This window comes from Eptesicus fuscus, chromosome 7 (genome assembly GCF_027574615.1).
Source record: "Eptesicus fuscus isolate TK198812 chromosome 7, DD_ASM_mEF_20220401, whole genome shotgun sequence".
Taxonomy (NCBI): Eukaryota; Metazoa; Chordata; class Mammalia; order Chiroptera; family Vespertilionidae; genus Eptesicus; species Eptesicus fuscus.
This window is the reverse complement of record NC_072479.1, coordinates 91,274,098-91,290,913: the sequence shown is the minus strand read 5'-3', so window position 1 is coordinate 91,290,913 and position 16,816 is coordinate 91,274,098. Positions and strand designations below refer to the sequence as shown.

Genomic DNA, 16,816 nt, shown 5'->3' with positions numbered 1-16,816 from the left:
ACCTTTACATTCTTTTATAATACTATGGGCTTCTTCTGGCAAATCTGCTTTCTTCATATTAACAAAAAGGGATAAAATTTCAAGTCCTTTTTCTTTTCCTAAGCCACTCTCCACAGAGACTACATGTTTAGGACCTGCAAAATCACAAGATATAGTAAGTAATTTGGTGTGTCACATATTTAAATGTAATTGAATTAAAACATAAAGGTAGTAAAAACTAAATTAATAATCCTTACCCATTACTGAATCTGTAACACTCTTGTCTCTGGTTGTAAGAAGAATCTGACACTGATTGTCAAAAGCTTTCAATACCCAAGGATCCCAAACATCATCCAAGATCAACAGAGACCTAATTAAAAGAAATGTATTGAGTCACTAATGACATTTATTTTAAGCTTCCTTTACAAGAAGAGAATGCCACTACTGCCATATCCCTTTCATAATACAGGGATAGGCCAAAAGTAGGTTTACAGTTATGAGAACATCTATTCTTGTATTATTATTTATTAATTATTGTATTACTTTCCATACGAAAATAAACGAATACTTTTGCCCACCCACGTATTGATTCAAATAAGGAAAAAAATTTTTGAACCTGCCCCTTCCTCCCACCTTCAAGGCATATTAAAGTTAAGAGACCTCTAAAAAGAGGGCTGTATTAGAAATCAGCAACCTAGTGCCTAAAAAGAACTATCCACGTAATGGGATGTTTCCAATTCAGTCTTTAAGCACCAAAACCAAATGGCAACTGGGCTCAGGTTAGCACTAGAATTAATCATAGAACAATGATGACTTTTAACCTTTTTTTTTTACCTACAAAACCAGCAATTTCACATGTTCCAACCTAACAGAATACACTAGCAAGATTATTTTTCATTTGGTTCACTAGTGGGGTGTTTTCCATCCAAGAGTGCAGTTCATAATGACAAAGAACCTCTGTGTCAATTCCTGACTGGTCTCTCCAAAAACTTTTTTAAACTCACCAGACAAATGAGAAAAAAATACAACTAAAACCTGATAGCATAATTACACACTAGCATTTTTATCTGAATGGCACACTACTTCCGAACACTACAAAAAAAAGTACATATACAGGTTGGAAAATTACAGAAGCATAAACCAAAATAATGCTGAGAGAAAAACAAAATGACTGGCGTTATAAGCCATGTCTGATACATTTGACAGTAATTATAATGTTTTCCTAAACACAAATCACTTCCATTTTGCAAAGGGAAATGGGATTAGGAAGAAGTTACTGAGCAAGAAAAAGGGAAATGGTTAGTGGTCTCAATTCTATTTTCTCCAGAAGAATAGATACCAGTGACTATTAAGGGGAAGGGGAGATGATAGAGGGAACTGGAGGAGAAAAATCCAGAGAAAAGGAAGCTTCCCTCTAATGAGTAGCCATCATAATCATCTAGAAACTTTTTCCAAAAATTAATCCTCTCACCTGATATCCTGATATTAATCCCCTTAAATTTGAGAATCACTGCCATACTCAGCAACTGTTACATATGACAGTGTATGTACTACATCAAGTGCATCCATGCCATCACTTAATTCTCACCCAATTTTCTGTTACACTCCCAAGGAATGCTTTACTCATCTCTGTTCTTGCAGCACTGACCCAGGCACAACACTCAACACTACTTAAATGAGCAAATGAAAGGAATGCCACTAGATCATGGAAATTAAACTATTGACTGAATCTCCGGCTATCCCCTCCACACAAACAGCAACTAAGCTGCTGTCTCCCCTTTGGCTTAGTGAAAACTGTGAAGTAGCTAGTAACAGTGCATAGCACATAATTATATTAGTACTAGAGGCCCGGTGCACAAATTCATGCATCAGTGGGGTCCCTCAGTCTGGCCTGCAGGATCAGGCCAAAACCTGCTCTCCAACATCCCTCGAGGGGTCCCAGATTGTGAGAGGGCACAGGCCAGGCCAAGGGACCCTACCGGTGCACAATCACGGTACACAATCAGGGTGCATGACCAGAGCCGGGGAGGGACGCAGGAGGTTGGCCAGCCAGAGAGGGACTGTGGGAGGGCTCCAGGGCTTGTCTGGCCTGTCTCACTCAGTCCTGATTGGTCAGACCCCAGCAGCAAGCTAACCTACTGACCTGAGCGTCTGCCCCCTGGTTGTCAGTGCACTTCATAGTAACTGGTCAGCCAGTCAACTGTCTGCCCCCTGGTGGTCAGTGCACATCATAGCTAGCAGTTGAGCATCCTTAGCATATCATTAGCATATTACGCTTTGATTGATTGAACGCACGGCCAGACACTTAGCATATTAGGCTTTATTATGTAGGAGGATCTGTTGAATTAATTAATGAATTATTAAAATAAAGAAATAAAATAAACTCAAAGTACATGGAAACAGACGAATTACATGTATACCCAAAAACTAATTCAACACAACAATAGAAGGATCCCAATTAAATAAAAAATCCTTCCTCAGTTGCTTAAACTTATTCTGTCTCTTGTTCTAGATTTATTGTGTCTCTTGTTAACCCATTAGAAACAATGGTCAGAGTAACAAGCTTACATTTTCTAGCAAAGACCACTCACCTACTTAAGAAATATTTCTTGAGAGCCAACAAGGTACATAAGAGATGATGTGGTAGATAGGAGACAAAGAAGAGAAAAGTAGCATAAACCAAAGTTTTAGGCCAGGGGAAGCCATTTTTTTTTTTTTTAACACAAGAGAGAAAAGAGCAGGAAAGCAATGGTTCTTTCTTAGATCCTCTACCAAACAGCGAGGAAAGGGTGCGATGCTCTCAAGATGTCAGTAGCTAAGTCTCATTGGGACTTCATACGCCAACTAAATTTGACCATCTGTACCTTGGGTGTTTGCGCAGCATCAGAATGCGGAGACGGTCTTTAGCCTCTTCAATATTAAGTGGGAGCCTCTGGGAGAAACTCTCATCCTGATCCAACCGTGTACAAAGATTCTGCAGTTTCATCAGAAGCCCAGATTTGTCTTGTTTCCCAACTGAAACCCAATGCACACCCCCTGGGAAGCAACCTGTTGAGGAAAAGATGAATAAACTTAGGCCTCTGGTCATGAGTCCTTTTTTCAAAGATGTTACTGATAAGCAGCAGATTTGTTTCAATCTTCAATCTCATCACATTTTCAACTTCTTTTGATTAAGAGTATAAATTTTACTTGTAGGTATTACTGAGTTTTATAGCCTGAATCTAAGAAAAGTTCAAAATACGGAGAAATTTAAGTTTGAAGTAAATCTATTTTATACACACACACACACACACACACACACACTAGAGGCCCGGTGCACGAAATTCGTGCACGGGGGGGAGGTCCCTCAGCGCAGTCTGCACCCTCTCCAATCTGGGACCCCTCGAGGGATGTTCGACTGCCCTCTCACAATCCAGGACTGCTGGCTCCCAACCACTCGCCTGTTTGCCTGCCTGATTGCCCCTAACCACTTCTGCCTGCCAGCCTGATCACCCCCTAAGCACTCCCCTGCCAGCCTGATCAATGTCTAACTGCTCCCCTGCTGGCCCAATTGCCCCTAACTGTCCTCCCCTGCCAGCATGGTTGCCCCAACTGCCCTCCCCTGCTGGCCTGGTCACCCCTAACTGCCTTTCCCTGCCAGCCTGGTCGCCCCTAACTGTCCTCCCCTGCAGGCTTAGTTATCCCCAACTGCCCTCCCCTGCAGGCCTTGTCCCCCCGAACTGCCCTCCCCTGCAGGACTGGGTTCCCCAAACTGCCCTCCCCTGCAGGCTTGGTTGCCCCTAACTGCCCTCTGCCAGCCCGGTCACCCCCCAACTTCTCTCTCCTGCAGGCCTGGTCCCCCCCCAACTGCCCTCCCCTGCAAGCCTGGGTCCCTCCCAACTGCCCTCCCCTGCAGGCCTGGATCCCTCCCAACTGCCCTCCCCTGCAGGCCTGGTCCTTCCCAACTATCATCCCCTGCTGGCCTGATCACCCACAACTGCCCTCCCCTGCAGGCCTGGTTGCCCTCCACTGCCCTCCCCTGCAGGCCTGGTCCCTCCCAACTGCCCTCCCCTGCAGGCCTGGGTTCCCCCCAACTGCCCTCTCCTGCTGGCCTGATCACCAACAACTGCCCTCCCCTGCTGGCCATCTTGTGGTGGCCATCTGTGTCCACATGGGGGTGGCCATCTTGTGTGTTGGAATGATGGTCAATTTGCATATTACTCTTTTATTAGATAGGATTTTTTATTTCAGAGAGGAAAGGAGAGGGAGAGAAAGATAGAAACATCAATGATGAGAATCACTGATCAGCTGCCTCCTACACGCCCCCTACTGGGGATCAAGCCTGCAACCCGGGCATGTGCCCTTGACTGGAATCAAACCTGGAACCCTTCAGTCCTCAGACTGACGCTCTATCCACTGAGCAAAACAAGCTATGGCTAAAGCTGCTTTTTATCAGTAAAATCTTACCAAACAAAATTTCACAATCTCTTCCCTATGCCAGCAATCATCACTGTACAGCAGTTTCTCAACCTAAGGCCTCTAGATAGTCTGGACCAAACAATTCATGCTGTGAAAGACTGTCCCATGCATTGCAAGATTTTTAACAGCCTCATGGATTCTATCCAGTAGATGCTAGGAGCATTCCCCCTCCCTAGTTACGACAACCAAAAGTGTCTCCAAACATTGCCAAATGTCAGTTGAGGGTTGAGGGGGCAAATTCACCACTGAGAACCACTGATGGCTAGAAATGGGTAACTCACTCATTATGGTTCTCATATAGAGACTTAAAGAAGTTAGGTTCAAGTACGGCTCTAATGCTTACTAGCTATGCAATCTCTGGCAAATCACTTAACCTTAGTCTCATTCATTATACTGAAATAAAACTGTTTACCCTACCTATTTCAGAGTTACTCTGAGAAATTAATGGTATAAAATATGTGAATTTGCTGTGTTAACTGTAAAGGGCTGTAACAGACTTTCTTAGTGATATAGATCTGAGAGCACCTTACACATAGTAAGCTGTGAACTAGTAAGCATTCTAGAAGAGTGGACATTATTATTACTGTTCTGTCGACTGTTATCATCATCATTATTGTCAATTAAAGCACAGCATTTCTTAAAGTGTATATTTTTACTTGGATATTATTAGGGGTTAAAAACCTTAATCCTTCATAGACTATACTTAATCAGTTCCCCATAAATAGAAAAAAAAAATGTAAAATATGGGGAACAGTAGCATTAGATCATACCAGTGGCAAGATCAGAATTTGGCAATGTACTGAGAATCTAAAAGAGAACAAGTGACCAGGAGACAAAGAACTCCGTAATAACTGCGGTAAAGATGGCTCCATGAAGCATGGTTTGATGATCAGTGCCAGTGTCTTAGAAGAAGGTGGACAAGTCCTATGCTTTACTCCTGAAAGCTTCCTGAGTTCCCTTATGCTTCCTTCAGAGTAAGGCAACAGTTACAAAGCAGTAAAACCCTGATTTCTGTTTCACTTTCTGGCTCCACCTAGTGTTGTAGCTGTGTTCTGTGAGTGTATATATTTGTAAATGCACAGGAAAAAGTTTGAAAGAATTTACTATAAATTGTTAACCATTACTATCCCTGGTGAAGAATTTAGGAGAAAGGGGAGAAAGTGAAAAAAATTTTATCTTCTTTTTAAATGAAAATATTACTACTATAATAGTTATTTTTAATGTATCTTTATTATTGAAAGTATTACAGATGTCTCCTTTGTCTGTCTGTTGTTTTTCCATTAACCCCTCCACCCTCTACCCACGCCCTCCCCCCAGGCCTTCACCACTCTATTGTCTGTGTCCATGAGCTTTGCATATATACTACTGCAATATTTAAAACAAAGTTTTAAACTACCTGTTGCTCCTATAGTTCTTTTATTCTTAAATCTGTGTTTTCTATTTTTAAAAATAATTTTTAGCCGAAACCGGTTTGGCTCAGTGGATAGAGCATCGGCCTGCGGACTCAAGGGTCCCAGGTTCGATTCCGGTCAGGGGCATGTACCTTGGTTGCAGGCACATCCCCAGTAGGGGGTGTACAGGAGGCAGCTGATCGATGTTTCTCTCTCGTCAATGTTTCTAACTCTCTATCCCTCTCTCTTCCTCTCTGTAAAAAATCAATAAAAAAAATAATAATAATAATAATAATAAAAATAATTTTTAATCATCCTAGGATTAAAGACAAAGCAAAAAAAAAGTAACCTTTCTTTGATATAGCTAGCTAGTAAACTCTTTCGATTTAAATTTAACTACCTATTACACCAAAGGTCTTTCTCTCCTAAATTTAAAGCTAATAAATGAGGTCATTATAAACATATGCAAGAAAAAATAAAACACTACTAGCTTTAAAAATATAGATCAAATGACCTACTGATCTGAAAAACTCCTACCATCACAAAATGACAAATACTGAAGTATTAATTCCACATTTTGAAAAGAATCTAAACATCTTGACTATGGGCACAAGAGGGAGCAATTTAGCCTTGTATGATTTCTATAATTCACTCAGAGAAACTTCATCAGAGAAAAAATGCCTTTATTCGGAGAAAATTAACACCATCCTACTTTCCACACAAGGTTTATCCTGGTAGCAATTAATAACATACTAGCATCAAGGAACTCTTGGAAGGATAGAAGCAAATAGGTAGGCAGCCTCTGGAAAAAGCTTCCATTCTTTAAAAACTCAGGGGGAGAGAGGCTGGAGAATGAGTTCAACCCCCAATAACCAGTGATTTAATCAAGCATGGCTATTAATGAAGCCTTCAAAAAAACCCAAAAGGGTGAGGTTCAGAAAGTTTCTGGCTTTGTGGACACAAGGTGTAGGGAGAATAGCACACGGAAGCTCCATACCCTTCCCACATATTTTGTCCTTTTGCATCTCTTCCCACTGGCTATTCCTGAGTTATATCCTTTAATAATAACCCAGTGATCTCGTGAGTAAAATGTTTCCCTGAGTTCTGTGAGCAGCTCTAGCAAATTTATCAAACCAAGGAGAGGGAGCCTCTGGTCAGAAGCCTAGGTAACAATCTGGAATTGTGATTGGCATATAAAGGCGGGAAAGGGGGGAGAAATAGTCTTGTGGGACTGAACCTTTAACCAGTGGGATCAGACGCTATCTCCAGATAGACAGTGTCAGAATGGAATTTAAATCATAGGATACCCAGCTGGTGCTGAAGAATTGCAGGCTGCGTGGAAAACTCACATGTGGTGTCAGAAATTGAGTAGTGTTGTAGTTGTGTAGATGCGACACCTAGGAGGAGTGTGTTTTCCCTTAGAAGAGGGGAACGGAAATGAGAATGGGAAATTTTAAAAAGGAAATACACACAGCAAGAAACTACAGACCTAATATTATAAAGACTGTGAAGTAACCCGGCCAGTGTGGCTCAGTGGTTGAGCGTCCACCTATGAACCAGTAGGTCACTGTTCAATTCCCTGTCAGGGCAAATGCCAGGGTTGCAGGCTCAATCCCCAGTGGGGAGCATGCAGAAGGCAGCCTATTAATGATACTCTCTCATCACTAATGTTTCTCTCTCTCTCTCTCCCTTCCTCTCTGAAAGCAATAAAAATATATTTTTTTTAAAAAAAGACTGTGAACTAAAAAATATGATTAACTCAATCCTCTGTACTTGAAATCTCACAAGAGCATATTAAGAGTATGAATTAAGCTCGTTACACACGGGGAAATTGCAACGGTCGTTAACATTTTCCTTTAAACAAAATATTTAAAATCTATTCCAACAGCGCAATTTATACAATATGATTCCTGGGCAATTAATACCATAAGTTGTTAGTCAATTTTAATTGCTAAAATTGAAAATTCACCCTAATAATTGAGTGATTTCAACTGAGTTGAGGGTACACTTTTAAACCTATAAATTAGTACATTATAAATATATATTTTATAGGAAATTCAGCATAATATTGAAAGAAAAAAACATTTCTTCACACTAAAGAAACTTAATCTAATTTCATCCTGAAATATCCTTGGTGATCAATTTTACAGAAGAAAGAAAGATAGATAGATAGATAGATAGATAGATAGATAGATAGATGATAGATATAGATAAACAATTTACATAGAGCTAAGTCCCAGGAAACTTCTCTATAATGACAAAGAGGTAGGAATTGGGCATACTTTCAACAAGAGTAAGACCAACACTGCTGACAAAGGCTTGAAGTATAAATAAAGCCATGTGTATACAACAGGTGTGCCCTAGCCTTCACATTTCCAAATCTCTTAGAAGTTTAATATTTATCCCATTCATTCTATCATCTCATCATAAAGTATCTTAATGGCTAATTATGTATTAAAAATAAAAAAGTTGCCCTAGCTGGTTTGGCTCAATTGATAGAGTGTCTGCCTGCGGACTGAAAAGTTCCAGGTTCAATTCCGGTCAAGGGCAAATGCCTGGGTTGCAGGCTCGATCCCCAGTAGGGGGCGTACAGGAGGCAGCCGGTCAATGATTATCTCTCATCATGGATGTTTCTATTTCTCTCTCCCTCACCCTTCCTCTCTGAAATCAATAAAAATATATTTTAAAAAATAAAAACAAAAATAAAAAAGTTACTAACAACCAGAAGTCAGGAACTGTCCTTCACTTCTCCTAGAACTCACTAATAGAGGCAAGCAATGAGGGAGCTGTATAACTATTCCAGACAAAACCCTGAGAACCTATCAGACTCATTAATATCAGAAGTACAGCCTGACTGGTCTGGCTCAGTGGATAGAGCGTCAGCCTGAGTACTGAGGGGTCCCGGGTTCGATTCCAGTCAAGGGCATGTACCTTGGTTGCAGGCACATCCCCAGTGTGGGGATGTGCAGGAGGCAGCTAATCAATGTTTCTCTCTCATCGATGTTTTTAACTCTCTATCCCTCTCCCTTCCTCTCTGTAAAAAAATCAATAAAATATATATTTTTTTAAAAATCAGGAGTACACCAGCCAAATGTCCTAAAATCCTATTCTGTACAGTTTGTCCTTCCCCACTCCAGTAACTACCCAATATCCTTCCCAACTTCCCTACTCTCCCATCCCTGACAAACTTCTATTCTTCCTCCAAACTCTAGCTAAAACGCCATCTCATTCAGGAAGCCTATCCTGCCTATCCTCTTTCCCTGTAGACATAATGCATCCTTCCTTCATCCTAACTTTGTACCTTACACTTGTTTCTACTGGTCAGTTTATCACAAATATCATAATTTGTTTACATGTTTATCTCCCTTACTAGAACGTGAGTGAATCCTTAGATGAACAAACTGTGCCTTCTTTCTGGATTCCCAGTACCCACAGCAGTGCCTGGCACCACAGTAGGCTCTCAAACATTTACGGAATACCTAAAGCAAGAAAAGTCAGTCACCAGATACCAAATATATCTATAAATTCCCCCTACAAAAACCTATCAACTCCCAGAAACCTACAGACAACTCCCAATTTTTCTTCTTCTTAAGGCTTACCATAAATAGACAAGTTACTAAAGATTTTTATTTTTAAAGATAAGCAACTGATAAAATTAATTGTAGAAATGGAATTAGTAGTTTAATACAGAATGCAAATTCATGGGAGAATCACCTACTGGGACAGGCATTAATGGAACTGAATTTCCAAGAATCTCCTGGACTACAGCACTCTCTGCCAAAATAGATACTTAAATAGGAAGCTTAACTAGTAAGTCTACTTACTGCCTGAAAAGCAGGGATATAATCTTTCAAGATCCTTTTTCAAACTCTACAGTCCCTTCATTGGTAAGATACAAGGGAACTAGCTTCATTCCAGTGATAATAAGTGCCATTTGATAATACATGAATTTACTGGCCTGGCTAGCCAAGCCTCATTGTGACGGGCTAGGTCGAAAATATATTCCCAATGTAACCATAACTATGGTAGGCAGAATAATGTCCCCCTCAAAGATGTCCACATCCCATTCCACAGAATTTGCAAAAGTTACCTTACACGGCAAAAGGAGTTTCGCAGATGCAACTAAATTAAGGATTTTGAGATGAGATTATCCCAAGATTACCCTTGTGATGATGGAGTCACAAGGGTCCTTATAAGAGGGAGGCAAGAAGGTCAGAGTCAGGAAGGAGATATGATGACAGAAGCAAAGATCAGAGAGAAAGAGAAAGATATGAAAATGCTGGGCACTGACAACTTTGAAAATGGAGAAAGGGGCCATGAATCAAGAAAGCAGGTCATCTCTAGAAGCTGGAAAATCCAAGGAAAAGAATTCTCCTTAGCCCTTGCCAGTTTGGCTCAGTGGATAGAGAGTTGGCCTGTGGACCTAAGGGTCCCGGGTTCAATTCTGGTCAAGGGCACATGCCCGGGTTATGGGCTTGATCCCAGGTAGGGGGCGTTTAGGAGAGAGCCAATCAATGATTCTCTCTCATCATTGATGTTTCTATCTCTCTCTCTCCCTCTCTCTTCTTCTCTGGTATTAATACAAATATATTTTTAAAATATATATATTTAGCCGAAACTGGTTTGGCTCAGTGGATAGAGCGTCAGCCTGCGGACTGAAAGGTCCCAGGTTCGATTCCGGTCAAGAGCGTACCTTGGTTGCGGGCACAACCCCAATAGGGGGTGTGCAGGAGGCAGCTGATCGATGTTTCTCCCTCATCGATGTTTCTAACTCTCTGTCCCTCTCCCTTCCTCTCTGTAAAAAAAAATCAATAAAATATATTTTATAAAAAATATATATATATATACACACACACACAAAAAGAATTCTCCCTAAATCCTCAGAAAGAACTCAGTCCTACTGTCACCTTGATTTTAGCCCAGTGAGACTTATTTTGGACTTCTGACCTCCAGAACTGTAAAGATAATATGTGTGTTATTTTAAACCACCAAAGTTTTGGTAATTTGTTACAGCAGCAACAGGAAACTAATATGATGCCTAAAGAATATCTGCTTTGCCAGCAACACATGGTAATCAAAACTTACTTTCTAAGAGGACATGATCGCGAACAGCTTCTGCAGCTAATACAGTCTTCCCACAACCTGCCATTCCATATACAGTGACCCATCCCGGTTCACCATTCAGTTTGAAGAGCTTCTGTTGAATTGCATTCACCAGCTTCTTCCTAGTAACAAAAACAACTGGCCTCTGTGGTACTCCTCCTTCACACAGGACTGTTCTTACTGAAATCCAAAACAAAGCAAGCATGAATAGAACTTCGAAATGACTACTCAAATAATAACAACCAGAGAGTATAAAGCTGAGGCCTTAGCTTCAGAATTTCCAAGAGAAGAAAATGTGGCTAGCATATTAACTTCAACTTTCTGATTTCTCAGAAAACCCAGAACAAAAGCAAACATACCGTTCAAGCTGACTATAGACCAGGCATCCTCAAACTACGGCCCGCGGGCCACATGCGGGTGTTTTGCCGTTTTGTTTTTTTACTTCAAAGTAAGATATGTGCAGTGTGCATAGGAATTTGTTCATAGTTTTTTTTAAACTATAGTCCGGCCCTCCAACAGTCTGAGGGACAGTGAACTGGCCCCCTGTTTAAAAAGTTTGAGGACCCCTGCTATAGACAATGGAAATCTCCATCTATATCTGCCCTTACCCTATTTCTCTCTGACTCTCCAAATCTCTCTCTGATTAGACTGGGAAGGAGAGTGTAAAGGGACGAATATGGAATTCCTTTCAAGAACTTAAGATTTCTACTAAGTCTTATTCTTTCCTATGCATGAACTTGATAAACACAGAACTGGAAAAGAACTTAAATAAAGGCCTATAAATTATCTTATTGTCTCTAAAAATTAGGATATATCTGTCTTACCTCAGAGCAGTAGATAGCTCACTGAGCAAAAAGAAAATGTGAGTTACTACAGATGCAAATAAAAATATTTAGGTTGGAAAATAATTTTTTCACACATATTTTTCAGTGAACTGATTAGTCTCTTCAGCAGACTCCATCTACAATAAGATAAAACTGCAGCAATGTAGCCACTGTGATAGCAATGTGATAGAAGGTGCAAATGTTATGCATACAAACCATAAGAAGTTATTCCACCAACTGAATCTTTGCCATTGGAAGAAGAGATGACAGGAAGGCCACCGTGGAGAAGGACAGCAAGATCTTTGTATCCTTCATGTAGTAAAGCATTGTAGAATGATATGTAGGAATAATTATCTTTTTTAAGTATCATTTTAATTAGCATAGCTGCTCGATGCTGTTGAGTGGGCTAAAAAAAAAAGTAGTTTAGTGTACTATAAAGAATGTTTGCAACAAATCAGTGGAGAACAGTGCAAGTTCTGAAATAAATTCTAAAAAAAAATTTTAATTTTTAAAAATTTATCTTTATTGCTGAAAAGTATTACAGATGTCCCCCTTTTTTCCCCTTGACCCTCTCCACCCCATCCCCACTTCCCCCCAGGCCTTCACAACACTATTATATGTGTTCATAGACTATGTATATATGCATATAAGATCTAATTTTAAAGAAAGTATAGACTGCCTCAGAGGACTTTACCTCATTTTTTACTTTTTCCTCCTCTGACGGTGTTAAAACTCCATCACTAATCATGTGATCCATTATGTAGGATGTCTTGATGTCCTTTTCCAGGGCTTCTCTATGTTGAAGCAAACAATTTCGAGCTTTTGCATCCATTCTCCCTCAAATTTTTCTCTCTCTGAGCTGTTAACCATGAGCTACAGGCAAACATCAAAATATATGTCAGGGCAATAAATATATAAAAGATGTGTAACCTCACTGGTAATCAAGATATGTAAAGAAAATAAGATTTTATTTTTTGTGAATATTTTTTTAAATGGACAAAATCCAGTGCTTTCAAACATGTGAGAAAATGAGTATTCTTATGCATTACTTGAGGTGAGCACAAAATGAATACAACTTTCCTGGAAGGCAATCTAGGATACAAAAGTGTTTAAAGTAAGCATTCTCTTTAACCCAGATATGTCACTTCTCAGAATTTATCCCAAGGAGACATTCATATATGTACGCAAAAATATCCACAAAAAGAGTTAACAGAGTGTGCTCAACTGAGAAAGAAAAGATGAAAACAACCAAAATGCCCACCAATCTGAGTATGGATTTTAAAAATTAGGGTATATATATAAGATAGAATATTACATACCAATTTAAAATAAAACACAGCTCCATGTACTGACATGGAGATGCTAATGACACATTGCTGGTTGAAAAAATTAGAAATATAATACCATGTACAGCACAAAATATGTGTTAGAAATATGATCCCATGTAAAGCACAAAATATGTATCATGTAAATATATAGGGAGATGTTTCAAAGTTTGTTCAACAAAATGTTTGGTTACTTCCAAGTAGCAAGACTTTGGGGTTCCCTACTTTCTTCTTCCCCCCACCCCATCTTTCTTTTGTACTGCTCTGTATTGTCTTAATTTTTTTTCAATACACATTATCACTTTTACAATAAAAAAACTTCCTTTTTAAGTTAAAATTTTATAAACAATAATCATACTTAAGTCCTCGTGTTTAAAAACTTTTTTTTTTTAATTGATTTCAGAGAGGAAGGAGAGAGAGAGAGAGAAACATCAATGATGAGAATCGCTGGTTGGCTGCCTCCTGCACACCCACCACTGGGGATTGAGCCCGCAACCCAGGCATGTGCCCTCGACCGGAATCAAACCCGGGACCCTTCAGTCCCCAGGCTCTCTCTATCCACTGAACCAAACCAGCCAGGGCTGTTTAAAAACTTTTTGTTTCCGCCCTAGCTGGTTTGGGTCAATGGATAGAGCGTCAGCCTGCAGACTGAAGGGTCCCAGGTTTGATTCCGGTCAAAGCACATGCTTGGGTTGCAGGCTCCATCCCCAGTAGGGGGGGCATGCAGGAGGCAGCCAATCAATGATTCTCTCTCCTCATTGATGTTTCTATCTCTCCCTCTCCCTTCCTCTCTGAAATCAATAAAAATATACTTAAAAATAAAATAAAACCTTTTTGTTTTCTTTATTCAACATAAGACTAATTACAACGTTGTTGGTATTGCATAATAATTCTCACACAAGGTGTAGGTCAGCTCTGTCTTCAATGATAAACACAGTTCTCATATGCTCACTCCACTGATGTTTCTGCTGAGTATGACCAAGCAACAGGAAATACACTCTGATGTCATTTCTTGGGTTAAGAGACCACAAAGAAAGAATAATATTCTTTACTTAAGTTTCTACCAACTTTATTTCAAATATAATGCAAACGATTCCATGGGTATAAAACCCAGATCAGAATGTATGCAAGTTTTAAAACAGTAACAGAACTCCATCCAATGTATTACAGTGAGTGTCTAAATGTGTATATTAATTTATTCATTCAATAAACATTTGAGCCTCTTCTTGTGTCAAGCCCTACATTTACAGAGAAGGTTAAATCATATCCCTGATGAAGTTCTAGTGGGAATTAAAATAAAGAGATAATTAGAATGTTAAGTCTAAGAGCAAAAACAAAGATAAACACAAGTAACAGGAGCACTAACCAGTAAGCTTCAATTATCCTAGCCTATATAATAAAAGCATATTATGCAAATCGACCAAACAGCTAATAGCGGAACAACCATCTGGACGACCATCCATCTGGACAACCATCCATCCGGACGCCCATCCCAGACCACACTATGACATCCACAGGTGCCAGGCCAGCCAAGGCGGGTGCAATGCGATTGGTAGGGCCCAGCCATGGCCCCACAGAGGGAGGCCCAGGCCACTGACCAGCAGGCTGTGGCGGGTGGACGGACCTCCCTCTGCAAGGGAAGCCCAGGTCCCAGGAGAGGGAAGCCGGTCCAGTCCCAGGTGCCGCAGGGAAGCGGGTGCCGGCAGCCAGGGGAAGGAAGGCCTACTCTTGCACAAATTTCACGCATCGAGCCTCTAGTTACTATGTTTTTAATGGGCCACCAAGTGTGGCACTTGTAAATATAGGGAAGTAGAACATTTGCCTATGCTTGTCAAGGTTCATAAAATGTCCAGGCCTGGAATGAAATTGCTAAAGAAAAAGTTATGATTGGAATCACGACTATCAGATTTTTTAAATGTTAATAATGTTTTTATGATCTCAATTTAAACGTAAAACATCCCTTAATGGTAAGCAATAAAACTCGATTTGACGAAACAAAAATGAATTTTTAAAATTATGTTCAATTGCCTAGCACAGTGGTCGGCAAACTCATTAGTCAACAGAGCCAAATATCAACAGTACAACAATTGAAATTTCTTTTGAGAGCCAAATTTTTTAAACTTAAACTTCTTCTAACGCCACTTCTTCAAAATAGACTCGCCCAGGCCGTGGTATTTTGTGGAAGAGCCACATCAAGGGGCCAAAGAGCCGCATGTGGCTCACGAGCTGCAGTTTGCTGACCACTGGCCTACTGAATAGACATTCTGACAATATGAAACTAATTTCCAGCCGAAACCGGTTTGGCTCAGTGGATAGAGCAACGGCCTGCGGACTCAAGGGTCCCAGGTTCGATTCCAGTCAAGGGCATGTACCTTGGTTGCGGGCACATCCCCAGTAGGGGGTGTGCAAGAGGCAGCTGATTGATGTTTCTCTCTCATTGATGTTTCTATCCCTCTCTCTTCCTCTCTGTAAAAAGTCAATAAAATACATTTAAAAAAAAGAAAAAGAAACTAATTTCCAACTAATTTCTAATTACCTAGAGACTTATTAAAAATAAGTAAAATTTAGCCCTAGCTGGTTTGGCTCAGTGGATAGAGCGTCGGCCTGCGGACTGAAGGGTCCCGGGTTCGATTCCAGTCAAGGGCACATGACCGGGTTGTGGGCTGGATCCCCAGTAAGAGGCGTGCAGGAGGCAGCCGATCAACGAATCTCTCATCATTGATGTTTCTCTCTCTCTCTCCCTCTCCCTTCCTCTCTGAAATCAATAAAAATATATTTAAAAAATAATAAGTAAAATTTAAAGTGCACAAATTGAAATAGCCTAAGTAAATTCTCAGTGCCCCATCTTTTGTAGCCACATCAAGGTGAAAAGTCAAAAGTCTTCATAGATGTAAAATCTCTTACTCTTTCTAAAGGAGGGCAATTTCATCCAGGAAACCCGTTAATAGTTGACTACTTCCTCTTTAGATAATTTCTCTTCCTGGTAGAGCAAGTACCTTGTCCCAGGATCCTGAGTCCCTGAAATGGGTACTGAGCCTCCAAAGAACCGGCTTGGGGAGAAAAACGAGGCGCAAACTTACCCAAACCTTCCCACCAAGATCTTATTGAGAAGAGCAGCCAGGCGGGGACAGAGTTGGAAACCAAAATTAGGGGGCGCGGGGGGGGGGGGGGGAGTTGGAAACCAAATTTAGGGGGCGCGGGGGTGGGGGTGTTGGAATCCAAATTTAGGGGGGGCGAGGGGGGGGGGGGTTCGGTAACGGGGACTTCCGAAAAGGAAAGCAGGACTCGGAGCGAGGCCCGGACAAGTCCGGGTCTGCCAGGTGCCTCACCTGGGCTTCCGCAGTCCGGGGCGCCGAACACCTCCGGTGACCTCCGACCGGCGGAGATGTAGGCGCCACCTCCGCAGGCAGGTAGCACCGTCCCGGGGCACGAGGTGAGGCCCGGCCCTAGGCCCGCCCCGTCGGTGGACCCCACCCCAGACACAAAGAAAGGAGGGCCACCGTCGCTCCTTCCCTCGGACGGCAGCTGCACCCGGGGGCCCCCCGCCCAGTGCCACTCGGGACGCTGCCGTGGCTACTTCACGTCCTCGCGGGGAGCTGACGGCCCAGACCGCTCCCTCACCTCCGGCTCCCTCGCCCCTCCGGTGCAGGAACCGGGCATCCGCGTCCACTGGACACCGCCTCTTTACCTTAGGACCGCGGAGCAGTCAAAACCCGCGGAGCCCGCCCAGCCGAAC

The 16,816-nt window shown here is 41.4% G+C and overlaps 1 protein-coding gene across 1 annotated transcript in view; it reads right to left on the bottom strand.

The window, feature by feature from the left end:
• APAF1 (apoptotic peptidase activating factor 1) overlaps positions 1 to 16,787 on the bottom strand; it is a 77,258-nt gene extending 60,471 nt beyond the window's left edge. The window contains exons 1-7 of the mRNA XM_054719386.1: positions 16,410 to 16,787; positions 12,450 to 12,628; positions 11,972 to 12,161; positions 10,914 to 11,111; positions 2,844 to 3,027; positions 237 to 349; positions 3 to 134 (exon numbers count right to left, since the gene is read on the bottom strand). Coding sequence (XP_054575361.1) covers positions 3 to 134; positions 237 to 349; positions 2,844 to 3,027; positions 10,914 to 11,111; positions 11,972 to 12,161; positions 12,450 to 12,587 — 955 coding nt within the window. The 5' untranslated portion in view covers positions 12,588 to 12,628; positions 16,410 to 16,787. The remainder of the gene's footprint in view (positions 1 to 2; positions 135 to 236; positions 350 to 2,843; positions 3,028 to 10,913; positions 11,112 to 11,971; positions 12,162 to 12,449; positions 12,629 to 16,409) is intronic.
• Positions 16,788 to 16,816: the final 29 nt, after the last annotated feature.